Source organism: Phyllopteryx taeniolatus, chromosome 7 (assembly GCF_024500385.1).
Source record: "Phyllopteryx taeniolatus isolate TA_2022b chromosome 7, UOR_Ptae_1.2, whole genome shotgun sequence".
NCBI classification, from domain to species: Eukaryota; Metazoa; Chordata; class Actinopteri; order Syngnathiformes; family Syngnathidae; genus Phyllopteryx; species Phyllopteryx taeniolatus.
This window is the reverse complement of record NC_084508.1, coordinates 2,871,883-2,897,725: the sequence shown is the minus strand read 5'-3', so window position 1 is coordinate 2,897,725 and position 25,843 is coordinate 2,871,883. Positions and strand designations below refer to the sequence as shown.

General features: G+C 44.3%; 1 protein-coding gene across 1 annotated transcript; it reads left to right on the top strand.

Annotated features, from left to right (window-relative positions):
* Window positions 1-10,380: 10,380 nt before the first annotated feature.
* ephx4 (epoxide hydrolase 4) lies at window positions 10,381-25,260 on the top strand. The gene is made up of 8 exons (XM_061778333.1): window positions 10,381-10,500; window positions 15,754-16,004; window positions 17,005-17,090; window positions 17,960-18,117; window positions 19,145-19,273; window positions 20,021-20,124; window positions 21,331-21,479; window positions 23,170-25,260. The coding sequence occupies exons 2-8, from the start codon at window positions 15,768-15,770 to the stop codon at window positions 23,408-23,410; spliced, it is 1,104 nt and encodes a 367-aa protein (XP_061634317.1). The 5' UTR covers window positions 10,381-10,500; window positions 15,754-15,767; the 3' UTR covers window positions 23,411-25,260.
* The last annotated feature ends 583 nt before the right edge of the window (window positions 25,261-25,843 follow it).

Genomic DNA, 25,843 nt, shown 5'->3' with positions numbered 1-25,843 from the left:
TATCATGTCAAATGGTTTACATGTGCAAGCTTTAACTTGACTTCCTGTTTTAAGCTTGCAGCCTTTATTTTGAAGGGTACACACAAGAACTCAGCATTTTGGTACGAAAGTAACTTTACACGGCACCGGTGATTTTATTAATTTTTATTTTTTTGTATTTTTATTTTTTTTATTTTATTTTATTTATTTTTTAATGGATGGAACCAAATGCTATAAAACATTGTTTCCTTTCCTTGCCTGCCGTGGAGGCACAAGGTTAGTGTTTGTGAATTTTGTCCCAATTCATTGTGATGTAAAGTTGCTACGGTGACGTTTTAGCTCAATGTTGAGTTTTTTTTTTTTTTTTTTTTTTTTTTTTCTCCTCTCTGTTATCGGCTCTTACGTTGTTTTGAAGACTAAAATAAACACTAAAAACCATCAGTGTAACCTACCGTTGACCTTGTTAGCTGTCTCAGTGTTGGCATAGACGTATTTTATTGTTTCACTCAGCCAATTGACTGAGAGTTGACTTCACTGAAGCTCCGCATGGTGTAGGCTGAGGCTCGAAATGCGTAAGACGCTACACATTGTGAAAGTCTCCTTTGCACAATATAATCTTATTCCAAGTATTGCACTGAGGCGAGTGGTCATTAATTTTAACAAAGTTAAGACACACTTTTGTTTGCCGCCGCCGTTGGGCACAAGCGTGTTCTTCTTCTTCGTTGGTTTTCGTCACTACTTCTTCGGGACCGGCGGACTAAGCATCGAAACTGGGAACCGAAATTTTTAAATTTGAACAATTCCGGGAGAACCGGATTGTTAGTCCCGGTTCCAGTCGGTTCTCGATGCCCAACCCGAGATGCAAGTACACTTCAGACTCCCACCGCTAAGTGGCGGCAGCACACTTCACTACATCCAGCCAGCATCATTTCACATTGGTTACCTTGCAGCGGAAGGACAGTATCCTTTGGAGGGGGTAATGCGCTATTAAGCCAGTTTGCCTACTGCCAATGGACCCCACAGAAGAACAAGGGCAAAATATTGGGTACAATCTTGTTTTGTGCTCACATTTTCCGTATTTGCAGGTTTTGTTGAGAGCAATTGTTATTACAATACATTTATGTACAGTACATTACTGTTGAGTGCAATATTTCTTAGGTCCCTGTGAATGTTCTCATTCATCCGGTCATTTCATTCTCAGGGCAATGAATCGATCGCCACTGGACCCTCCTTGAGCCGTCACCTTATCGTGGTGGAGGGGTTTGTGTGTCCTAAGATCCTAAGAGCTAGGTTGTCTGGGGCTTTATGCCTGTGGCAGGGTCACCCATGACAAACATGTCCTAGGTGAGGGACCAGACAAAGCACGGCTCAAAGACACCTTGTGATGACGACAAGCTAAGGACTTTTGGACTAAGGTTTTCCCTTGCGCGGACGCGGGTCACCGGGGCCCCCCTCTGGAGCCAGACCTGGAGGTGGGGCTCGAAGGCGCGCGCCTGGTGGCCGGGCCTGCACCGATGGGGCACGGCCCGAAAGGGTAACGTGGGTCCCCCCTTTCCATGGGCTCACCGCCTGTGGGAGGGGCGATAGGGGTCGGGTGCAGTGTGAGCTGGGTGGTGGCCGAAGGCAGGGACCTTGGCAATCTGATCCCCGCCGACAGAAACTGGCTCTAGGGACGTGGAATGTCACCTCTCTGGCAGGGAAGGAGCCTGAGCTGGTGTGTGAGGTCGAGAAGTTCTAGATATAGTCGGACTCTCCTCCACACACAGCTTGGGCTCTGGTACCAGTCCTCTTGAGAGGGGTTGGACTCTCTTCGACTCTGGCGTTGCCCACGGTGAGAGGCGCTGAGCAGGTATACTTATTGCCCCCCCCGACTCGGCGCCTGTACGTTGGGGTTCACCCCGGTGGACGAGAGGGTAGCCTCCCTCCCTCTTCGGGTGGGGGACGGGTCCTGACTGTTGTTTGTACCTATGCACAAAACACCCTTTTTGGCGTACTTGGAGGGGATGCGGGAGAGCACTCCCACTTGGGACCCCATCATTCTGCTGGGCAACGACAGTGAGACCTGGAAGGGCGTGATTGGGAGGAACGGCCCCCCGATCAGAACCCGAGCGGTGTTCTGTTATTGGACTTCTGTGCTCATCACGAATTGTCCATAACGAACACCTTGTTCAAGCAGAAGGGTGTCCACACGTGCACTTTGCACCAGGACACCCTAGGTCGCAGTTCGATGATCGACTTTGTGGTCGTGTCATCGGACTTGCGGCCGCATGTTTTGGACACTCTGGTGAAGAGAGGGGTGCAGCTGTCAACTGATCACCACCTGGTAATGAGTTGGCTCTGATTGTTGGGGAAGATGCCGGTCCCACATGGCAGGCCCAAACATATCGTGAGGGTCTGCTGGGAACGTCTTCCAGAATCCCCTATCAGAAGGAGTTTCAACTCCCACCTCCGACAGAACTTTGCTCATGTTCCGGGAGAGGCGGGGGACATCGAGTCCCAGTGGACCATGTTCCGCGCCTCCGTTACTGAGGCGGCCGATCGGAGCTTTGGTCGGTGCCTGTCGTGGCGGCAATCCCTGAACCCGTTGGTGGACACCAACGGTGAGGGATGCCGTCAAGCTGAAGGAGTCCTATCAGGCCTTTTTGGCCTGTGGGATTCCTGAGGCAACTGATGGGTACCGGCTGGCCAAGCGGAATGCAGCTTTGGTGGTTGTTGAAGCAAAAACTCTGGTATGGGAGGAGTTCGGTGAGGCCATGGAGAAAGACTTCCGGACGGCTTTGAGGAAATTCTGGTCCACCATCCGGCGTCTTAGGAGGGGGAAGCAGTGCACCATCAACACTGTGTATAGTGGGGATGGGGCGCTGCTGACCTCGACTCGGGACGTTGTGAGTCGGTGGGGAGAATACTTCGAAGACCTCCTCAATTCCACCGACACGCCTTCCCATGAGGAAGCAGAGTCTGGGTTCTCTGAGGTGGGCTCTCCTATCTCTGGGGTTGAGGTCATAGAGGTGGTTAAAAAGCTCCTTGGTGCCAAGGCCCCGGAGGTGGATGAAATTCTCACGGAGTTCCTAAAGGCTCTGGATGTTGTGGGGCTGTCCTGGTTGACACGCCTCTCCAACGTCACGTGGACATCGGGGACAGTGCCTCTAGATTGGCAGACTGGGGTGGTGGTCCCCCTTTTTTAAGAAGGGGTACCGGAGGGTGTGTTCAAACTACAGGGGGATCACACTCCTCGGTCTATTCAGGGGTGCTGGCGAGGAGGGTCCGTTGGGAAGTCGAATCTCAGCTCCAGGAGGAGCAGTGTGGTTTTTGTCCTGGCCGTGGAACAGTGGACCAGCTCTACACCCTCGGCAGGGTCCTCGGGGTGCACGGGAGTTCCCCCAACCATTCAACATGTGTTTTGTGGACTTGGAGAAGGCGTTTGACCGTGTCCCTCAGTGAGTCCTGTGGGGGTTGCTTTGAGAGTACGGGGTACCGAACCCCATGATACGGGCTGTTCGCTCCCTGTACGACCGGAGTCAGAGTTTGGTCCGCATATCCGGCAGTAAATCAGACTCGTTCCCGGTGAGGGTCGGACTCCGCCAAGGCCGCCCTTTGTCACCGATTCTGTTCATAACTTTTAAGGACAGAATTTCTAGGCGCAGCCGACGCATAGAGGGGGTCCGGGTTGGTGGCCTCAGTATTGCATCTCTGCTTTTTGCAGATGATGTGGTTCTGTTGGCTCCATCAAGCCGTGATCTCCAACTCTCACTGGAGCGGTTCCCAGCAGAGTGTGAAGCGGCTGGGATGAGAATCGGCACCTCCAAATCTGAGACAGTGGTCGGGGATGAGATCCTGCCCCAAGTGGAATAGTTCAAGTATCTTGGGGTCTTGTTCACAAGTGAGGGAAGAATGGAACGGGAGATCGACAGGCGGATTGGTGCGGCGTCTGCAGTGATCCGGACTTTGTATCGGTCCATTGTGGTAAAGAAGGAGCTAAGGCGAAGCTCTCAATTTACCGGTCGATCTACGTTCCTACCTTCACCTATGGTCACGAGGTGTGGTCCTGATCGAAAGAATAAAATCCCGAATACAAGCGGCCGAAATGAGTTTCCTCCGCAGGGCGTCCGGGCTCTCCCTTAGAGATAAGGTGAGCAGCTCGGTCATCCGGGAGGATCTCAGAGTAGAGCCGCTGCTCTAGGAGCCAGATGAGGTGGCTGGGGCATCAGATTCGGACGCCTCCCCGGTGAGGTGTTCCGGGCACGTCACGGCGGGAGAAGACCCCGGGGACGACCCAGGACACGCCGGAGAGACTACGTCTTTTGGCTGGGCTGTGAACCCCTCGGGATCCCCCCGGAAGAGCTGGATGAAGTGGCTGGGGAGAGGGTAGTCTGGGCGTCCCTGCTAAAGCTACTGCCCCCTGCAACCCGACCTCTGATAAGCGGTAGAAAATGGATGGATGGACTGTTTTGGTCGTCATAGAAGACGTTTCGCCTCCCATCCGAGCAGGAGTCATCAGTTCATGCTTTCTTTATTTAAAAAAAAATATATATTTGTGGTCTTTTTGTGGGTGCTGAAATGGATTTATTGGATTTACATTCATTTCAGTGGGGAAAGATGATTTGAGGTACGAGTGTTTGGAGATGGAAGAGTGGTCACGGAGCGAGTTAAACTTGTATTTCAAGGCACCACTGTACAGCTACATCTCAATAAGTTAGAGAATGGTAGCAAAGTCCATTTCCTCACACATGCATGAAAATACTTTTCAGAGGGCAAATTCCTAACTTTTACATTAAATATAATAATTGTTGTTTGTTTTTGTAATCTACTAGTGTCTCGAGAAGGTGAATTTGGGGTTTTCGTTTGCTATAATCTCTATCTCGTGATTGGGGAGAAGGGAATGAGCGAATGATTCTGAACGCAGCCCACATGTGGACGTTGCTCATTCTTCATTCTTGCGTGTGCAGCTGAAAGCAGTGAGTGACCAGCTGAGGAGACTCACGCAGGACCCCCTGATGAAACCCACGAAAAAGGACAAGTTGAAGAAGGAGAAAAGAGCCAAAGAAAAGGACATCGCTCGACTCAAGGACAAATCGGCCAAAAATAACCGTAACATGGAGAAAAGCATCAAGAGTTCTGCTTTGTCCGTAACCTTTAAATTCAGTTTTTGATGCATGTGCGGTTTGGTGCTGATGTGAGCCTTTTGTGTAGTCACGGCAACAGGAGCATTGCGATCCGGGCCGCGCCGACGCCGCTGACTTCCAAGGAGAAGAACCAGCTCAGGCTAGATTTGGACGCTCTGCCCGCGGACAAGCTGGCGAGCATTATTAAGGCCTGCGACGCCCCGTCGGCGGACGTGGAGAAGCTGAAGACGTCCACGCAGCGGCGCCTGCAGAGCTTTCTAGTGGCTTGTCAGAGGAAGACGTGTGGTGCAGGGAAAAAGCTGGAGAAACGTGTGGGGGCGACGCATTGGCGGAAGTTGAAGGACGCGAGGAGACTGGAGGTGCTCGGTAAACGGGCGCCAGATGTGAAGAAGAAGAAGGAGGCAGCAGGTGAGAGAAGCTTCCACCTTCTCCTGTGACACATTTGAATTGGAATGAATTTATTCAGAGGTGCAACAATTAATCGATCAAATATTTTGACAATCGATTAATCGTTTAGAGCCATTGTTTAACTTACGATTGTTCTAATGTTTTGATTTCAGCCTCAACAGTAAACATTATCTGATTTTTGCAGTCTTCATTAAAGCTGACTGGTCATCTTTTGTGTTTAATCAAAATAAGAAAATGTTCAACGTTTTTTTTCCCTGTTTTCTGACATGTTGCGGACCAAGTCAGTAACCCAATCATAATCAATTCATTGGAAAACATTTTTTTTTTTAACCTATTCTGATGAACATCTTTATTTGCAGCAGTTGTTTGGTTTTGTTTAATAATCAAGCACTATCAAATAAAGAACAATAATGGGTGATTGAAGACCAACAGGGGAAAGAATGCTTTTGCAAAGTAAATTTTTACGCCCAAGTTGTTTCATTTGCAGCCAAACGAGCTGCGTCTCCTGACTTCATCTGCCCGTCAACGCTCAGCAGTCGCAGCAGCCCGTCATCCACTTCCTGCGATAGCAGCAGCAGCAGCTCGCCGTCATCTGACAGTGGTCACTCGTCGTCTGGTGAGCTTCTGTGCTGTTGTCGCCCCGCGACCCTCCTTTTCCTTTTGTTGCTATATGGTAACGCACTTTTATAGACATTAACAACAATATGATATTTTAGAAATAACTACACATGCTTACATGTTGAAAGTGTCTTCCAGTGCCTTTATCAAGTTGTTACTTTAATAAAAGTATGAAAACAATCGTAACCACTGTGCTAATCTAGACGGCTGACCTCCATCCTGGTCATTTAGCCGAAATGAATGACAATGCTGGCGAATCACAAATCACTTTTGTACATTTAGTGAAGTCCCGCCCCCACCTGCACGCTGGCTGCTCATTGGTCATTCCCCGAAGATTCAGAAGTGAGTGACAGAACGCTGCAGCAGTTCCGTTTCCGCTCTCAGCCAAAGTCGCTCACGGCGGCAGCCAAGCTCAAACAACGAATCATTTCATAAACTGATTGAGTTCAGTATGTTCACTAAAAAGATTTGTTCTTTTGAACACTACAAAGCAGGCCATATGCGGCCCTGGGACCATACTTAACCACCCTTACAAAATATGCCAATTAATACACACTAATATCCGCAATTGAATATCTGCTTTGTATTCCATCTAAACTGCATGTTGCTTGTCCCCAGCAGCCAAACTCCAGAAGAGCGCTAAAGGCACATGTAAAAAGCTCGATGAAAAGGTAAACGTCTCCTTGTGGCTGTTGACGCTTTGAGCTGCGAGGATGCCAACCGCTGCTTGTCACGCTGCAGGCTGCCAGTAGCAAGTTGAGCCACAGGGGGCGCTGTGGTAACACACACGCTCCTGCTCGAGCTGCTGCCGCCACACTATCAAAGACCGAACGGCACCGGGGTCGTCAAGGCGGGATGATGCTGCCCCCTCCAGGTGACGATTATAGCTGGCAATTCCCCTTTCCTCACTAACCCTATAGCGTCTGTATATCACTAACAAGTTCTCGTTATGTATTGATTTGCTCAAGAAAATGAAACCGCAGTCATTTCCAATATCAATCCATTTTGGAGCAATCGGTCAATAATTGCCCTTTTTCATTGCCAAAATCGATACGCCGCCAATGTTGACAAAGGAATGTACTATCTGATAAAGGGGCAGTATTTACTCATATTTTATATATAGTCATTGATCAAAATGGTAGGAACACAGCGCCAGGCAGCTGCGCCTATCAAAACCTTGCCGCTGTCACATGACGCCACCACCATACAAGAAGCTTTTAATTTCACAAAAGCAAACACCTGTGTTATATCATCTTCCCAAACTGGTTTTCAAAGGTGAGCGATGCAATCAATACAACGAGCTCACTAAAGCCGCGTGTACAGGCGGAAATGAATCTGCACGCACTTACCTCAAAGAAGTCTCATGCGGCTGCCTTCCTTCTGCAGCCCAGCATTACATCATAGAGTTTAACAAAACAAGCCTACTCAAATGTATCTAACCTCACTATTTTCACTCGTTATTGTCTAAAAAAAAAAACATCCCGAGTTTCAATATAGGCAACAATCACGCCGCAGAAACGCGTACTAGTTTAGTAAGGAAATCGTCTTCCGTCGCGGACGTCAGCATGGTCACGCAGGTCTTTGACCAAAATGTGGGCGGGCCACAATCTGGTTGAAAATCACGTGTCATCAGAAAACAAGCATAAATTACGACAGTCTATTTTGTGTGGATTTTTTTTTTCCCGCAGATATTGTTTTTTAAGTGCCCATGTTCACGGCATTTAAATTAAGCCAGTGTTTCTCAAAGTATGGTATGTGGGCTCTTCCTAGTACGCAAAGAATCACTGACTTGCATCTTCAAACTGTGCATAATTTTAGTGATTTTTTAAAATCTAGTACAGTACCTATTTAAGTACAGTTCAGTAGTATTTAACTTGCATATTATACATTTGTAGTTAATCTGTAAATTTTTTTTTTTTTTTGTATGTAATAGTAATAATGTTTTTAACAGACCTGTCCCCCATGTTGTCCCCTGAAACTGTACTGGTCTGGGCCACCTCTGGATTTCAGGTAACACTGATAAACATGATGAGCAAAGAATTTTTTGTCTATTATTATTTATTATTGTAATCCAAACAAAACAATGTTTTCGGATAGTGAAGGGGGAAAAAAAACATTGGAGGTATGGGTTTTGTTTTGTTTGCGATGCAGTATGTGCCTAAATATTAGCGGTGTTTTGAAAATGTTGCTTTGTTAAATGAAAAGCAAGCATGCCCTTTTTTTAAGAACTTTAAAACAAGTAAAATAAATCTTTTTCAACATTTTTTTGACCATACCTGTTTAATCATGAAGATTTTTGACGATACGTAATAGAATTGCATACTTTTTATTGGACACCTCTTTCGTCAATGGCCAACCTGTCTTTCTAGTTTAAATTATTAGTTTTTATCCCCATAACAAATACCTTTTTATTTATTTTAGAAAATAATAATAACAATTTGGAAATGCGTGCTTTTTATTGGGAAATGATGCAATGTTTTGTTGACAAAAGATTTTAGTGGCCTTTTATTATGGGCAGCCTAAGGTACACGTGCAATATTTATGCACTCTAATCAGCATCTTGATATGCCACACCTGTGAAGTGGAAGGATGATCTCGACCAAGGAGAAATGCTTAAAATGCGGATTTAGACAGATTTGTGAAAAATATAGACCACAAGAGAGAAATAGGCCTTTCGTTTACAGAAAACTTTTTAGAGCGTTGAGTTCAGCTTATGAAAAATGGGAGGGGGGGGGGGAAAGTGCTGAGTTTATATTTTTGGACAGGGCAATTGACACTTTTATTCGTACTATATGGTAACGACGTTGGCCTGTTTTTAGGCCCCCTTGCTGTCACCGCTGAGGGAAGGTCCGCTCAGAGAACACCTCGCATCTGGCAAGTCACCTTACAAAACTTTGGATTGCCAAATCTGCTAAATCAAGGACATATGGAAGAAATTCAGTTTCTCTCTCGAGTAACAAATAGCACTGTATTCAAATATGATAAATATACCGCTCATTTTCTTTCAGATTCCAGATGCCCTCAAGATGTTCCTGAGAGTCAAGTGGCCGACGTATCGTCGTCCTCTAACTCTCCCAACATACAAACCCTACAGGAAAAAACACCTAAAAAGGTATGTTTCCCACAGAGGCCCCCACACATGACATGGACGGAATTTAATTGTAGTCAGGATATAGATATAACATGCACACAAAATGCCAATTTGTGGCCATGAAATAGTTATAACGTGCCCACAGAATACGTGGTAAGCCTCAGACTTGACATGCAAAAACATTTTTATTGTAGTCACAATTTAGCTCGAACATGCGCGCAAATTGTTCAATTGTGAGCACGAAATAAGTATAACGTGGACTTGGAATACTAATTTGTGGGCAGAAAGTAGGTTTAATCTGCATACTAAATACTAATTAAGATTTAAGACAAATTTAATTGTGGCCACAATATTTGAATTTGTGTCCACAAATTTCTAAAATGTGTACGAAATACAAATACCATAATTATTTATCGAGGAATTATAATTCCTGTCCAGTTTGGTACGCAAATGGAGTGCACCTTCTCCAGAAACGACAAAGTAGAGCAGTATTATTGCAGTTTGTAGTTCCCTGATGTCTAAGCTTTTCGTGGGAATGATATTAAACCCACAAATATGTTTTTCTTGCACGCGTTCTACCAATTCCGTGGCCACAAATTCGTATTTTGTGCGCACGTTACATCTATATTGTGGTAACCATGGCACTGTCACGTTTTTCTTTCTTCGTCTTAGGACATCGTTCTGAAAAACGCCGAGTCATGGGCCCGACTGGTAAGGCAGTCGGCCGCCGTCCCGACCGCCATCAAGTCGTCCAAAGAGAGCTTCCAGCAGTTCCGGAAGGCCGCCATGGAGAAGGAGGAGCGTGAAAAGGTGCTGAAGAAGAAGCAGCACCTGGAGGTGCCAGAAAACAGGTACTCCGGCCATCCAATAGAAACCATTTGCTCATGATTGATTTCCCCCCAAAGCGTTTGCCTGTTAATAGTAACAACAGTGTTATGATCCCAAAACACTTGAATACCATTTCAAGCTCATCTTACATTACCTTGAAAAATACATGGTTTAAGATGTATGCCGGCGCTTTGCAATGTGTAAAAATCCAATTACTACTCTTCTATTTGTTTATTTTATGCATTTAATTTCAACTCCAGCTTGGATAAAAATCCGCCATCGAGCAAAGGGGACCTTTCGTCTCCGGGCGGCGCCGTCCCGCTCGCAGAGACGACGACGCACGAGCACCCGACGTCGCCCATGCCGACCGTGCTCGGGAGCGCCCAGTCCCCCTTGAGTCGAGCGCGGGAGCTGGCCAGAAAGAAGGAGCAGGAGCGTCGCAGGAGAGAGGCGGTCAGTGTCCAGAAACACGCCAGACGTCTGCCATTTTGATTTCAAGCGGCCATTTTAGGGTCATTTCCAGGCCTCGTATCTGAACTCCTCCTCGGGAATTCACTCCATTGCCACAAATTTTAACCAGATACAGTATATTAGTTATCATGTAACTCTTGTAACTCGGGATGTCCCGATCACATCATGAGATTAAAAATCAGATTGGCTTTATTCATTTTCTGACATTTTAAATGTCACAGAGTAACAAAATAATTCAAAGATATTACATAGTTACTTTTGTTTTTTTGTACATGTATGAGCGTCTGTGAAAGAGACACACGCTCCGTGTGTGCGTGCATGACACACACAGACAGTCTGCCTTGATTCTATTGGCCCGTTGCACCATGCTCTGTATGAACGAGGAGACACCACACCGACGGTATTTCTAAAAAAAAAAAAAAAGTCTGCAAAGCCTAATAAAAAGGCGTCATCAACTAGTCGAGAGAACGTTGGCAAATGTGACATTCAAACGACTTCACTTGAAATACAAGATTAACAAGTGTCAACTATTTTGTGACAAGCTCGTGGTCATAAATCAATAGTGTCATTTGTGGATGAGCAGAGTCACGCACGTGATGTACTGTATGTACATATTTTAAGAGAACTTTTGAATGCACGCTCTTTTTTTAATGCATTGTTGAGGTATCAGATTGGAACTCGGCAGATCCTTAAAATGAAAGACTGCAAAAAAATTTGATCGGGACATCCCTAATTGTTAGTATAATAATAATTTTAACCATCAGTTTTATCATGATGGTATTGCTACATATTTAAAGTTTCATTTAAAAAAAAAAAAAAAAAAAAAACTTCAAATGAAAATTGGAACGTTTTTTAATAAATAAAACAAAATTTGATGCTTGTTTTTAATTTGCACATGACAATACATTAAGTATTTTGACAGTGAAATGTAACTTTTTTTTTTTTGGTGATGAAAAACAAATGTCCATTTCAATTTCCATGTTTTTAAATTAATGTAAAAATAAATGAATCAATTACATTTAAAAAAAAAAAAAAAGTTATAAATCCTTACCATTTTTAATTTCTTTGCACAATTGGCTGACGAAATACTTTTTTGCCCCACTGTAGCTGTCAAATATTTTACTCAGTGTATAATAAAATAGTTCTTTTTTTTTTTTTTTTTTTCGTTAAAATGTTTTAAAAATATATATCAATTTTTATATTTGTTTTAATTTATTGCTGTCAAAATATGTAATACAGTTGTTGTTGCCCAGTAAAAAACAAGAATCTCCAATTTTTGAAAAATGTCAAAAGATGGTAAAAAAATACATTGTTAAATGTTTTATATGTATTACCATTACATTTTAATACTGTTGCTGCCCAATGAAAAACAAGCATCTACGTTAAGAGAGAAATCAATCCAGTTTTTAAATAGATCACTGTCCAAAAACATTTGAGCCAGTGCTCACTGTATCTCCAATTGTATTTTCTTTATTAAAAAGGATATCTAAAATAAAGAATTGTTACAACTTTGTCCTCTCTCTCTCTCTCTATATATATATATATATATATATATAATTCATTTCTTTTTTTATTGTCAGTGTTTTGAATGCATTATAGAACTAAAACATTTGTCAATATATTTTCTTGTTTCTTTTTCCTGGTAGATGTCTTGCATCGACATGACCATGCAGCAGGACATCATGACCACTTTTGAACTCAACCTGGACTAGAAACCAAAAAAAAAAAAAAAAAACTGGGACTGACTTGAAAAATGAAGAGTCTTGAGTCTCCTGTTGGGACGACTAAGCCACGCACAAAGTTTTTGCCTTTGGGAACGTCCGCACTGCTACATTTTGGGCAATTGTGCTCATTTTCACGAATCTGCAAAGTCCCCAAAAAGTGTACTGTTTGTTCTCTTTAGCGCTTGTTCGCCATGTTTGTGTTATTAAAAAAAAAAAAAAAAACTACGCACAATTGGAAAAGTATACCTGTGCCATCAGAGTTTGAGTTTCCATCTTTGAAACATCCCCCCCACCCCCATCAAAAACCTCTGATCTGTGTCATCTGATGGTAAAACACTTAGTGTGTGAAATTCAAAGTCAGACGGCACAGACTTAAATCCATATGTGCGCTATATGCACCTTTGACATTTTATTTCCAAAGAACACTATTTATTTTGCATCCTCTCCTCATTCACTGCGTTGGTTCCCTTCTCGTTCTTTGACACGCACCGCACTTTGTTGGCCATGCAGTCGTTTGCCTCTTCCGTATGTTTCGCCTTGAATACGTTCGAACGAGGAGAGGCTTGTTTTTGTTGTTGTTGTTGTTTTTTTTTTTACTACTGAAAATAATAAAGCTATTTTCACGAAGCAATCGGTGTGGCCTCGGGGTGGTTTGCACAGACGCAGCAGGTGGGAAGGAAGTCTCTGAAGGTCTTCAATCTCGGTGAGTTGCGCTTCATTTTTATTTTACTGCTCGCATATTTGCGGTTTGGCATCCGCGGATTCACCTAGTTGCTCATTTTTATATTGTTGATTGATATTGTTGCGTAAAAGTGCCTGCTCCTTGGGGGACTTCAATCAAGGAATGTACGCAGTTTAAAGTGACTAGTAGTGCGATAATCTGTGACAATGTCAATTGTGCAAATGTTGCAGATACTCCTCAGTTAGTGTGCAAGTGGTGCAGATGCTACTCTGGCATGAGTGGCCAGTATTGGTCTACAACAGATATGCAAATAGTGCAGCGTGGCGAGACTACGACAGTGAGTGCACGAGTAATCTATAAATGGCCCCACAGAAATGTGACAACAAACTCAAGACAAAAAATTGTTGCAATGGAGTAAGTTAGCTGTTTAAGAAGTTGATGGCAAAAGGGAAGAAGCTGTTGGAATGTCTGCTGGTTTTATTTTGCATTGATCGGTAGCGCCTGCCTGAGGCAAGGAGCTGGAAGAGCTGGTGACTAAGATGTGGATGGTCAGAGAGGATTTTGCACGCTCTTGTCTTAGTTCTGGCAGCGTGCAAGTCCTCAAGGGTGTGTAGGGCCGTACAGACAATCTTTTCAGCAGTTTTGATTGTCCGTTGCAGTCAGAAGTTTGTCCTTTTTTGTAGCAGCACCAAACCAGACTGTGATGGAAGAACACAGGACTGATTCGATGACCGCTGTGGAGAACTGCCTCAACAGCTCCCTTGGCAGGCCGTGCTTCCTCAGAAGCCGCAGGAAGTACATCCTCTGCTGGGCCTTTTTGAGGATGGAGTTGTTGATCGCCCACTCCAGGTCCTGAGAGACTGTAATACCCAGGAACTTGAAGGTCTCGACGGTTGACACAAGGCAGCTGGGCAGCGTGAGGAGCAGCTGTGGCGAGGGATGCCTCCTGAAGTCCACGATCATCTCTACAGTCTTGAGCGTGTTCAGCTCCAGGTTGTGTCGGCCGCACCGCAGCTTCAGCCGCTCCGCTTCCTGTCAATAAACCGTCTTTGATGAGGCCGATGTCAGTGGTGTCATCTGCAAACTTCAGGAGTTTGACAGCCGGGTGCATTGAGGTGCAGTCGTTCTTGTAGAGAGAGAAGAGCAGCGGAGAGAAGACACAACCTTGGGGTGCCCCGGTGCTGATGCGGCGTGTGGATGAGGTGGCCTCACCTGCTGTGTCCTGCCCGTCAGGAAGCTGTAAATCCACTGGCAGATGGCAGGCGAGACGCTGAGCTGGAGAAGCCTGGAGGGAAAGGAGTTCAGGAATGATGGTGTTGACCGCAGATCTGAAGTCCACGAACAGGATCCTCGCGTAGGTCCCTGCGCTTTCGAGGTGTTCTAGGATGAAGTGCAGTCCCATGTTGACTGCATCATCCGCAGACCTGTTCGCTCGGTAGGCAAACTACACGGGGTCCAGCAGGGGACCTGTGACGCTCTTGAGGTGGTCCAGCACGAGGCGTTCAAAGGACTTCATGACGACAGATGACCTGAGATTGTAGTTTTCTTGGGGACTGGGATGATGGTGGAGGGTTTGAAACAGGATGGTACGTCGCACAGTTCCAGAGATCTATATCTAAGCATGACGGCGCCATCGGGTACAGCCTCACAAAGCCAAGTCTCCGTAAAGCACATGACGGCGGAATGTCCGAAGTCTTTACTGGTCTTTATCAGAAGATGAAGCTCGTCCATTTTGTTGGGTAGGGAGCGTAGATTCGGCAGGTGGATCTGTCGTGTTCAATAAATGGCTGAAAGTGCATCGTCGACTGGGGCTCTCCTTGCCCACATGTTGTGAGGGTATGACAGTAGTTTAATGGCTCCATTTTCTTTCTTTCTTTTTTTCATTTCACTTGTATCTGTAGCACGTTCGTAAGTGAAAAATGTTCCGTCAACACAAAGCAAAAAATGTGACAAACAAACTGTTACTCAAAAACTTACATTGGGGCACTTGAGGTAAATAAAAACTTGAATAAAAATTGTTTGTACTAATATTTTTCTTTAATTTAAAAGGTTACCGATAGTACTTTTTAAAGTTTACAATAAATTAATAAACTTCAAATGTTAAATTATACCAAATGTAAATTAAGCATTTTACATTTTATTAACAATAAATTAACTTTCTTTACAGAGCACTAAAAAATATAAACTTGAAATAAAACGGTTACGCTTTCATGTAATTTTACAAATATTTTATATCAAATGAATTGGCCAATTATTTAATAAGAGAAATGATTAAAAACTAAAATGTAACATTATAAAATAATTCATTCTAATTTAATAATTTAGAATTTTTATATTTAAATTGTAATTAACCAAGTAGCTATTAAAATGAATAAAACGTAATGTTTCACTAATCGTTTAATTGGCTAAAATGCAATAAATTTTAATTCTATTTTTTATTTTCATATTTTGTTACCATTGTTATTAAAGTGGTTAATTATCAGCAATACAATTTTAAAAATGAGAGTGAATTATTTGATTATACTTTTGTCTTCTTCCCCCCCCCCCACTTCTGTCCATTCCATTGTGTAGTCTGCACGCATGTTTTACAAATGGCACTTCATCACTGGGCTGTGTATTTATTTGTAACAGGGCTGTTTATCACCTCCACGTGCTGTACATGACCTGAACACGAGAACACCAGATGCAAACAATAACAACAACACCCCCCCCCTCCCTTTCCCTTTTCCCTCCCAGTCGTGCGTCCCATTGAGCAGCTCGTCGGGATCCTCCCTCCCTTCTCTTCTTCTTCTTGCCGCTCATCCTCTCTTCTGCTCTTCATCCCTCCAGGATGCGATGCTAAGATGGCGCGCACGTTGCTGCCTCCGCTGCTCGTCCGCCTGGCGCTGCGCCTGCGACTTTGCGCCTACTGGTCGCTCGTCGGCACCTTTTGCGCGCTGTGCGGTGCCGCGGCGCTGCTGCGGCTCTGCTGGAGCGCCATCGCGCGGCCGACGGCCACCTTCCGCTGGACTCCGCGTGAGGCGCCGCCGGCGTGTCTGCACGACACGTCCTTGGGCACGCACTGCTACGTACGCATCAAGGTGAGTGCATGGGGCGCGTGCGAGGGCCGGCGGAGGGTGGGTGGGTGTCTGGCTTGCGGGCACACCTTGCGTCGTGACCGCGGAGGTGGGCGGGCCCAGTGCGTGCGAGTTTTGTTTTTGTCTGAGATGGGCGCGTGCACGAAGTGTTGTCGTTGATCTTGCGTCATCAATTTATTATGCAGCAATGACGCACGCTCAGAGGACACTTCATTAGGCACACTCGTAATGGGATCCCAATACAAGAATCGTGTCTATTCAACTCGGGGTTTGAAGCCAGTTTTAGGGTTTCAAATAAGGGTTTAAAGCTAATGTTAGGGTTTGAAACGAGGGATAGAGTTAAAGCCTGTGTTGTTAGGGTTTCAAACAATGGTTAGGGTTTCAAGCCTGGGTGAGGATTTGAAATGTTTGTTCGGGTTTCGAGCCAATATTATAATAATAAAGTAATAAAGTAAGCAAGCCTTGGCCTTTGTTTGAAACCCCGACATTTTGGTTCAAACCCTAACCCTGGCTTGGAAGGAGCCAGTGTTGGGGACACTGGCTTCAAACCCTACCGACTTCAAATCCTAACACATGCTTGAAACCTTCTTTCAAAATAGTATACATTGGATTCAATTGGGTTTTAATTTTAAAACCCTAGCAAAGGTTGGAAACTTGACTTTAAAATTGTAACACTGCCTTGAAACCCTAAACCAGGCTTGAAACAGATTGAAACACTAATTTTAAATCCCAACGTTGGCTTCAAAGCTTAATTTGAAAACTAAATTGAAAAGTGTGTTTTCAATTGCTAATGTTGCATCCGGTGAGTGTATTTTCTATTGTAAAATATAAAAGTGGAATTAGTCTGCATGTAAACAAAGAGGCTCGCTAACTTTGTTAGTGCTAGTGCTAGACGCTTTCAACCGTTTTGAATATGTTAAGAGTGAGACCGAATTGAAACGGTGATGATGTCATGCAGTCAGTTGTGTGTGTGTTTTTTGTGAGTCGTCTTGTGTGCCCACAGGACTCTGGCCTGAGGTTTCACTACGTGGCGGCGGGCGAGCGGGGGAAGCCCCTCATGCTCTTCCTGCACGGATTCCCCGAGTTCTGGTAGGTCAGCCAGACAAGACTGACTGTAGAGCGCCTGCTAACGCGTTTGCTTGTTGTTGTTGTTGTTTTTGCTCGTTTTTATTTTTTTTGGGGGGTATGGTAAGAAATGCTTCACAAAGTCCATCTAAACCTAAAAAAAAGTCCCTCACTGGTCCAAAGCCTTCAAGTTGTCTCCGCCGCCGTTGGATTACGATATGATATAAAACCCTCGGGGTCAAAGACGGTGCCAGGTTGCGTTCGCGTCTCCTCGCTGCACGCCTAAGCGACGTCAAGACAATTTGGCAGAAATGTCGTTTGGAAACTTTGAAGGGGCGGAAAAGAGCAAATTGTCCTAAATATTGCTGTCGCAATGGATCGCATCAAACTTTCAGCAGTTTATTTTTCATGTTACTGAAAAAAGTTCATCAAATGACATTTCGTAAAGTGTCTTGAGTACCTTTTTAAAAGTGCTCGATTCAATAAATGTATTATTATTTTCATGGTAAAATAATACAAAACATAGATTTTTGATTTATTTCTAAATTAGCAAATTGTCTTAAATATCACAGTCACAGTTGATTGTCGTCGTCCTGTCAACATGTACCATATGTTGTATAATATCTTTTTTTGTTGTCAGATATTGAAATGATTTCATTTTTTTATGCTTTGTGTGTAATTTTACGGGACAGCGGGGTCGGTGACTACGGGGAGTTTAAAACTGTCCCTAGAACTCTCTGTGTCCCAACTACCGGTTCCACGGGTCCTGAAAACTGTCTGTGTTCCCACCACTAGGTCCAGAGAACTGTCTGTATTTCCACCACAGGCTGCTGCCTCAACATGTCCCTGTTGGTTTTGGAAGGCTCATGTCAAGTGTGCTTTTTGTGCCGTAGGTTCTCTTGGCGCTACCAGCTGCGTGAGTTCAAGAGTGAGTTCCGCGTGGTGGCGGTGGACATGCGAGGCTACGGCGAGTCGGACCTGCCGCCGGCCGTGGACTGCTACAGACCCGAACTGCTGCTCACCGACGTCAAGGACATCGTGGAGCACCTCGGTGAGTTAGCAGCCGCGCGTGCTACCTGTGCTAACCACGCTAACGGTGTGAGGAGGGTGGTAGCCATGGCGACCACTTTGACCATGGTGCTTTTGGGTCTTGAAACGAGGGACAGCAGGCGCCTTAAAAGGTGGTCGCCATGGTGACAAAGTCCTCTTTTTATTCTTCCTTTTCTTCCTCACTACCTACTTGTCTTTTTCCTCCTTATTAGTCCTTCTTTATTCAGTTATTTCCTTTGTTTTTTCTTTCTTCCAGTCTTTCCTTTCTATCTTCCTTACTTCCCTCTGATGCATCTTTCTTTTCACCTTTTTCTTTTTGCTTTCCTTCCTTTGCATCTTTCTTTCCTTACTTTCTGTCCCTCACTTTTGTCTACCACCCAGTCCTTCTCTTTCTTTCCTGTCCTCCTTTTTTCATTTCCTGTGTTTTTCCTTCCTAGCTGTTACTTGTCCTTCTCACGGTCCTTTTTTCCCTTCATTCTTCCTTCCTTCCTCTATGATTCCTTCATTCCTTCCTTTCTATCTTTCTTTTTCACTCCTCTCTGTCCTTTGTTTCCTTCCTTCCGGTCATGTTTTTCTTTCCTTCTCTTTTTCCTTCTTTATTTACTTCCTCCCTATCTGTTGATGTTTTCTTTCCTTTCTTTCTCACCCTTTTTCTTCCTTTCTTTGGTCCTCCCTTCCTCTTTTTTATCCTTCCTGTGTCATTTTTTTTGCTTCCTTGTCCTGTCTTGCTTCATTCCTTTTTTTCTTCCTGCCCTTTTTGTCCTTCATTATTTCCTTCTTTTGTCATCCTTCCTTCCTGTCTCCTTTTTGGTCTTTTTTTCTTTTTTTTGCTACAGTATTTCCTCCATCTACCTACCCTGCCATCTTCACTTCCTTCTCTGGTGTCTTTGAGTCTTTTTCATTCTTTCCTTTTTGTGCTTCAGTTTTCCTTTCCTTCCCTCCTTTCGGTTTTCAGTCCTCCTTCCTCTCTGCTTCTTTCTCTCCCTGCTGACGTTTCTCGTGTGCGTCTTCTTCTTTTTCCCTTTGAGGGTACAACCGTTGCTTCCTGGTGGGTCACGACTGGGGCGGCACCATCGCGTGGTTGTTCGCCATCAACTATCCGGAGATGGTCGCCAAGCTCATCGTCCTCAACTGTCCTCACCCGTCTGTCCACGCAGGTAACTGCGTGCGTGTGCGTGCGCGTGCGTGCCGTTTGATCTCATTAAGCACGCGGCGGCGTGCGCTGTGGCTGGAGGTCATCGCTTCAATTTCCGAACGTTAATTAGCGTGAATGACGGCCGTGTTTTGCGTCCATCTGCTAACGCGACAACAGCCGGGACGGAGACGAAACACGCACGAATGCAATCGCAACCTAACCCGCTCTCCTCTTTTTCTTCTCCTCGTTCATGTGCCCTCCTTCTCCCCATCCTACTCTTCCTCATCCTCCTCTTCTTCCCCCTCATCTATCTCCTTTTTCTTCTTCTCCCTCCTCTTGTCTACTCTTCTCCTCCTTCCCTCCCTCCGTTTTTCTTCATGTTCTTCATCTCATCGTCCTCCTTCCCATTCTTCCGCTTATCTTCTGTCCTCCCTTCCTCTCCTCCCCATTTTTTTGCTTCCCTCTCTCCTTCTCATCCTTCCTTTCCACCTTCTCCTCTCTCCTTCCTTTTCTACCTAATGCTTACCCAACTCATTCTTCTCCTCCTCGTGTTGTTATCTTTGTCTCATCCATCTCTTCTTCCCTCCACATTCTTGTCCTTTCTCCTCCTTTTCCCACCTCTTCTTCTCTCTCCTTTCGCCTACTCCTCTTTATTCCCCACCTCCTCATCTTTGTCTCATCCTCTTCTTCTTTTCCTCCACGCTCCTTTTGCTCGCCTTGTGCTTTCTCTACCTCCATCTCTTCTCCTCCTCCTCCTGTTCTTTTTCAGACTACGCCTTGCGTCATCCCAGCCAGATGTTGAAGTGCAGCCGCTTCTTCTTCTTCCAGCTGCCTCGCCTGCCCGAGCTCATGCTCTCCATCGACGACTTCAAGGTGACCTCTCCTCCCCGCGAACTTGACTCTTCTCAAGGGCGTGTGTGTTTCCCACCGTCTGTGTTCTATTTTAAGAGTGCATCAGAGCGAAGGCTAAAAATAGAAGCGTAGAGGGAGATTGGGGGGGGGGGGGGATCAACAATCTTCAGTGGAAATGTCTTTATCCTTTTGAGTATTTTTATCTTCTTGGACCTTTTATAGAGCACTGCACTGCCTTGAAAACTGCATTTGCCCCGGAAAGTGATCATTTTAGTTTGCTATATTTGCTCACAAAAAAAAGGCTACATCACACCACAGAAATATATTCCGTTATGATCAACATAAGTGATGTCACCAATGGACAAAAATTCCCACAATTTATCAACAAGGCTTGATGCAGTATTTGGACACAAACCTGCAATATTTGAGCACAAAAAGTTTTTGGGGAACACAAATGCAATATATTGTCACAAATATGATGTATTTGACCAAGAAAGGTCAATTCATTTTTTTGGGCCATTAAAACATGAGATTTACTAACAACAATGCTACATTGGGCTGTGAAAATATTCATTTGTGTAATAGTTATGTTTAAAATTTGTTGCCATTAAGAGGAAATCTTTGTTTAAATAGAAAATGTGTACAACCTTTTCTCGTGAAAACATAAGCTGATAAAAAATGTTATTTACACGAAACAATTTGTTCTGGAAACGGCTGCCTTAGATCACAAAAAGCATGCCTCTTAAAGTGACAGCGTGCTACAAAAACAGGCGGGTTTCCTCATTTATGTACAATATTTTGTCATTTAAACACTAAGTGTTCACAAAACCTTTACGTGAGACTGTATGCAATGTTTTGTTTTGCCTAAAAAGTCATATTTTCCACGGAATGATGAGAGAGAGATTTGTTTAAACAAGCCTGGTTTAACATTTGGCATTCATCAAAAATGAAATTTGCTCACAAAAAGGCTACATTCGACTGCCCAAAATATGATGTTTGTAATGTAAGTCTATCCAGAAGATTCCAACAATACTTTATTCCAGTTGAATATTGCAATGTAGAGTTACGTAAGGCGTCCATATGGAGGTGTCGCTGTGTGTGTGTGTGTGTGTGTGTGTGTGTCGTGAAGTCAGCGTGGGCCACGTAAAGTGTGGACAAACTGATTTTGCGGCCAAATCCTTCTCTCTGACTCACGCGGTTATTCCCCGCCCCCCCCCCTCCCCCAAGGCTCTGAAGGCCTTGTTCACCAGCCGGAGCACCGGAATGGCCCGGAAAGGAAGATGGCTGACGGCGGAGGAGCTGGAAGCGTACCTGTACGCGCTGTCGCAGCCTGGAGCTTTGACGGCCGCGCTCAACTACTTCAGAAATGTTTTCAGGTAAGGTGGGGAGAAAAAAAAAACATGGTTGCTATGGTTATAGTTACGGTTGGACGATGAGCTAACGGTTAATATGTTTACAATTAAAATGGATAATACAGTTAATAACAAAATGATTTATTGAATACAAAAATATAATTGTAATAAAACATTTTCAAGATCGTGTATGCAAGAAACGGGTAGATTATGACTATTAATATTGTTTTTGTTGGAATTGGAGAGCAGGATTACACAAAAGAACCCTTGTGGGTTTTGCTCTCGTGTGTCCTTGTTTGGAAGGGTCAGGCAGGTGTTGCTCTGCACGCTTTGACACGGCGCATTGTCTTCGAGTCACCTTGAGCGCCATGTCACCACTGTTGCCGTGGCAACAGTCGCCAGGAGGTGCTGCCACGCAAAAATCCGAGGCTCCTTTTTTTGCTTTTAAACTTTAAAACAGTGAATGAAAAGCCGTTCGGCATGGTTACCTAGTGGTTAGGACGTCTGCCTCACAGGTGAGAGGCTCAGGGTTTGATTCTGGACTCCAGCCTTCGCCTGTGTGTGTCTACACGTGTCCTGACATTGGCTGAGGACCAGTCCGTTGTTTGTGTATGTGCCCTGAATTTGTGTGGCGCCCTCTAGCGGAGGCTAGAGGGCGGGGGAAGGCGAGGGACACACCAACGATTTACGTAATAGGTGTGAAACGGGAGCACAAAATCGTTAGGAGCGTGTTTGAATGAATGAACTTGTCACACACCAACGAGCGAGGGAATGAGCCATCTGCTGCTCAATCACACACCTGCTTTTCATAGCACAGAAGAGTGGAACAAAGGGAAAAAGGACAACAAAATGTTGCCTTTTACTGCTGTTTTTTTTTTTCCTTTTCTTTTCCTTCTGCGACTTCCATTCAGTAACCATTTCCACTACCGGCTTTTTGTTTTCTGACTTTTTCCCGCTTCACTGTTTTGTGTGAAAGGTACCGACACAGAATGGTGGCGCGTTTCAGAAACAGTTTTGGTGGATCTCTGTGAAAGTCAACACCTACACTAAATCTAGATTTCAAAGTGCCCTGCCGCAAATAGCAACTTGATGCCACAAAATGGCGCCAGAGCACTTTATTTCATAAGGCTATGATCTGACTAAATGAAGCTCCTGCCCCTTATTCCAACATTGGTCCTTGACCCCAAGATGCCACAAGATGCTGTCAGCAGTGTGACGTGGGCTTTTCAGCAAAAGCGAAGGATAAGCCATTTATGACAATCTGCCTCAATTCTTGCCGTTTCACTTCATTTCTTAACAATAGCCCCATTTTCCCAGTTCACTCTGACATGTGGTTGGTTGCTCCCCAGTGTTGTGTGTGTGTGTCCGTGCGTGTGCCCATGTTAACTTCCCAGTGAGCCACATTTGTTCCACCGTCTGTCTTGTTTCGTACCGTTTTGCATCATTCCTCCCCCAAATTTCCCCGTTCCCCCCCCATAAATTCTGACATCTACTCGCTCCACAATGTTGTGTGCATCCACGTGTATGTTCCTGGGACAAATAGGCCCAGTTTTCCTCGTTTCCTGCTGTTTCACGTCATTTTTCCCAAATATTCCCCCATTTTTTTTCCCAATAAACTCTGACATCCACTCACTCCGCAATGTCGTGTGCGTCCGTGTTTGTGTTCATCGTCGTAGTTGCGGTGAACCCCAGTTCCACTTGAATATCATTCCAGCTCTCTGCCGCTGAGCCGCAACCAGGTGCGGTCTCCGGTGCTGCTGCTGTGGGGCGAGCGCGACGCCTTCGCGGAGCAAGAGATGGCCGAGGCGTGCCGGGTGCACATCCGCAACCACTTCCGCCTCAACGTCATCTCGGGGGCCAGCCACTGGCTGCAGCAGGACCAGCCCGACATCGTCAACACGCTCATGTGGACCTTCCTCAAGGAGGGCGACGGCCGCAAGGGCCACAGGCACTGACGGACGGACGGGCGGTGCCGTTGCCACTCAACAGAGCGATGACACGGTCGTCAGTTTCAAAGCACACTTCGAGCAAGGACCCGGCTGAGAAGGACGCACGGTGAAGACTTTCATTGCTTACTGTGCATCTGGAATACGTAATTACAGCCTTATTCCACAATGGAATAAATTCATTTTTGTCCTCAAAATTCTACACACAACACTCCATAATGTATGGAGTGTTATATATATATTTTTTTTTCTCATACCGTCAGAATTTTAAACTGACCCATGCCTAATCACAACATGCACCAACCAACATCGTGACAGTGTCGTAACACTTCCCGCAGAACGGCGTACTGTATGTCCGTACTATGCGACAATTGCGTGGGAATATTTAACCAAACATTAGTCCGGTAGCACAGTCCCTTGTAAAATATGTAAGTTTATCCTCAAATACAATACAATAAAAGCACAAATGAAATAGAAACAATGACACAGAAATGCTTCATTATTTGGAGCGTGGCTAAGATGTCTCGCTATGTTATGGAACGCGAGACGAGACCATGTGCACGGCTCCCACTAATTACAGCCTCTATAATTAGCATCCTGGTGAGTTGTATTTTTATTGGTTTCAATGCCTTTTGTCAAAATATTTCTTTCTGTAAACCGGTCCGTGATGCAATAATTGTTGGGCATTGCTGTACTGCGCTCAAAAAATATCAACGAATCGACTTTTATCACATTATAGTCTACTACAAAAAATAAAATTGTGGGTTGTTCAACCCTTAATGTATAGTGAATTCAGGAAGTATTCATAGAACTTCACTTTTTCCACATTTTAATTTTTTTTATTTTTAATATATTTGCAAAATGTGTGGAAAAGTGGAAAAAAATAATTAAAATGTTTTTTGTTTTTTTTTTTTTTTTTGGAATAAGGCTGTTAACTTAAAATGTAGAAAAAGTGAAGCTCTGTGCATAAACTGAAAAATATGTATTCAGAACCCTTCACTTTTGGAGACGTTTAGAATTGTGAAGGGAAAAAAATGAGTGAAATCTATTTTGTAATATGATTGACACCCAACAAAATGAGGACAAAGTAAATCGCAGTGAAAACTTCTGGATGCACTGTAAATTCACCATACCTTTTTTTTTTTTTTTTCTTCTTCCACTTCCTGTGTGATATTTTTTTCGGGCGTACCTCCTGCTTTGTACCACCCCACGCATTCCGAAGTTCACAGAGCTGCCATTTTGATTTTATAAATAAACACACTTCCTGTCACTTCTTGCGGGCTTCTTCCAAAAATGGTCTCTGTTAAAAATAGCCTTTTGTTCTAAATAAAAACTCCAGGAATAGAACTAGAAGGGCTGAAATAAATGGAGTGACACAGGAAAAAACACACACACAAAGACACTTGACGTTATCGCTCCACAATGTTGTGCGTGTGCGCGTCCACTTTGTTTTTAAAAGTCTAGTTTCACTTGACATCAATTCTAATATGCCTGTAATATCATCTAATATTCCAACAGATACCTTCCATCTGCAGTTGCATAAATGTCCAGACTTTGTCATGTGGTCGCTCCACAATGTAGTGTGTGTACATGCGTACTCTCTGGTAAGCTGTATTCCTTCATTATTCTATGCATTCAAGCTTATTTGTTGAGATTTCGCTTATATTTCACTGAAATGGTCACTTGTTCCCGTAGACTGACACACTGTCACTCCACAATGTTGTGTGGATCCACTGCCTAGCTTCCTGCCGTTACACTTCATTTGTCCAGAATAGTCTCGTTTTTGTTGTGTGGTTGCTCCACCACTATGTTGCGTGCGCCCATGTTTATGTTGTCATTTTTAAAACATTTCTATTTTCCATTGTTTTCTTACGGTATCTGGGGTTTCCTTTGATATGTTGTCATGTAACAATCAGCTTGAAGGTCGCCGTGGTGTCTCGTAATCTCGGCCGTGAGCCACTTAGGAGCTTAATCATATTTGCACACAAACACACGTACACACAGTTCATTTTAGTTTAGCCGCACCCAAGCTAGCATTGGACCTTGGTGCTGACTAACTGGAGCTAAGGACATCAATACAACAGGGAAACATCACAAAAGATATCCACCTTTACTCAACGATAACAGCAACCATTAGTCAAGCATAACCTCTGCCAAGACTAAAAAAATTTTTATTTGTGCTCAGTAATTTTTCCGTGCCAGTCCAGCAGGGGTTGATAGGGCCCACTAAAGTGGTTGCGAAATGGCAAACGACACAAAACAACACTACAAATGGATGCTTTTACAGCCATTCATTTGAAAATTATGTGCATGGATGTGAAGATGACACCTTTTAATAGTCTAAATGGCCGAATGTGGTCGTACTTTTTTTTTATTTATTTTTTTAAAGTGTCCAAGTCCAGTTTTTTGTTTGTTTTTGTCCATTTTTTTTTTTTTTTTTTT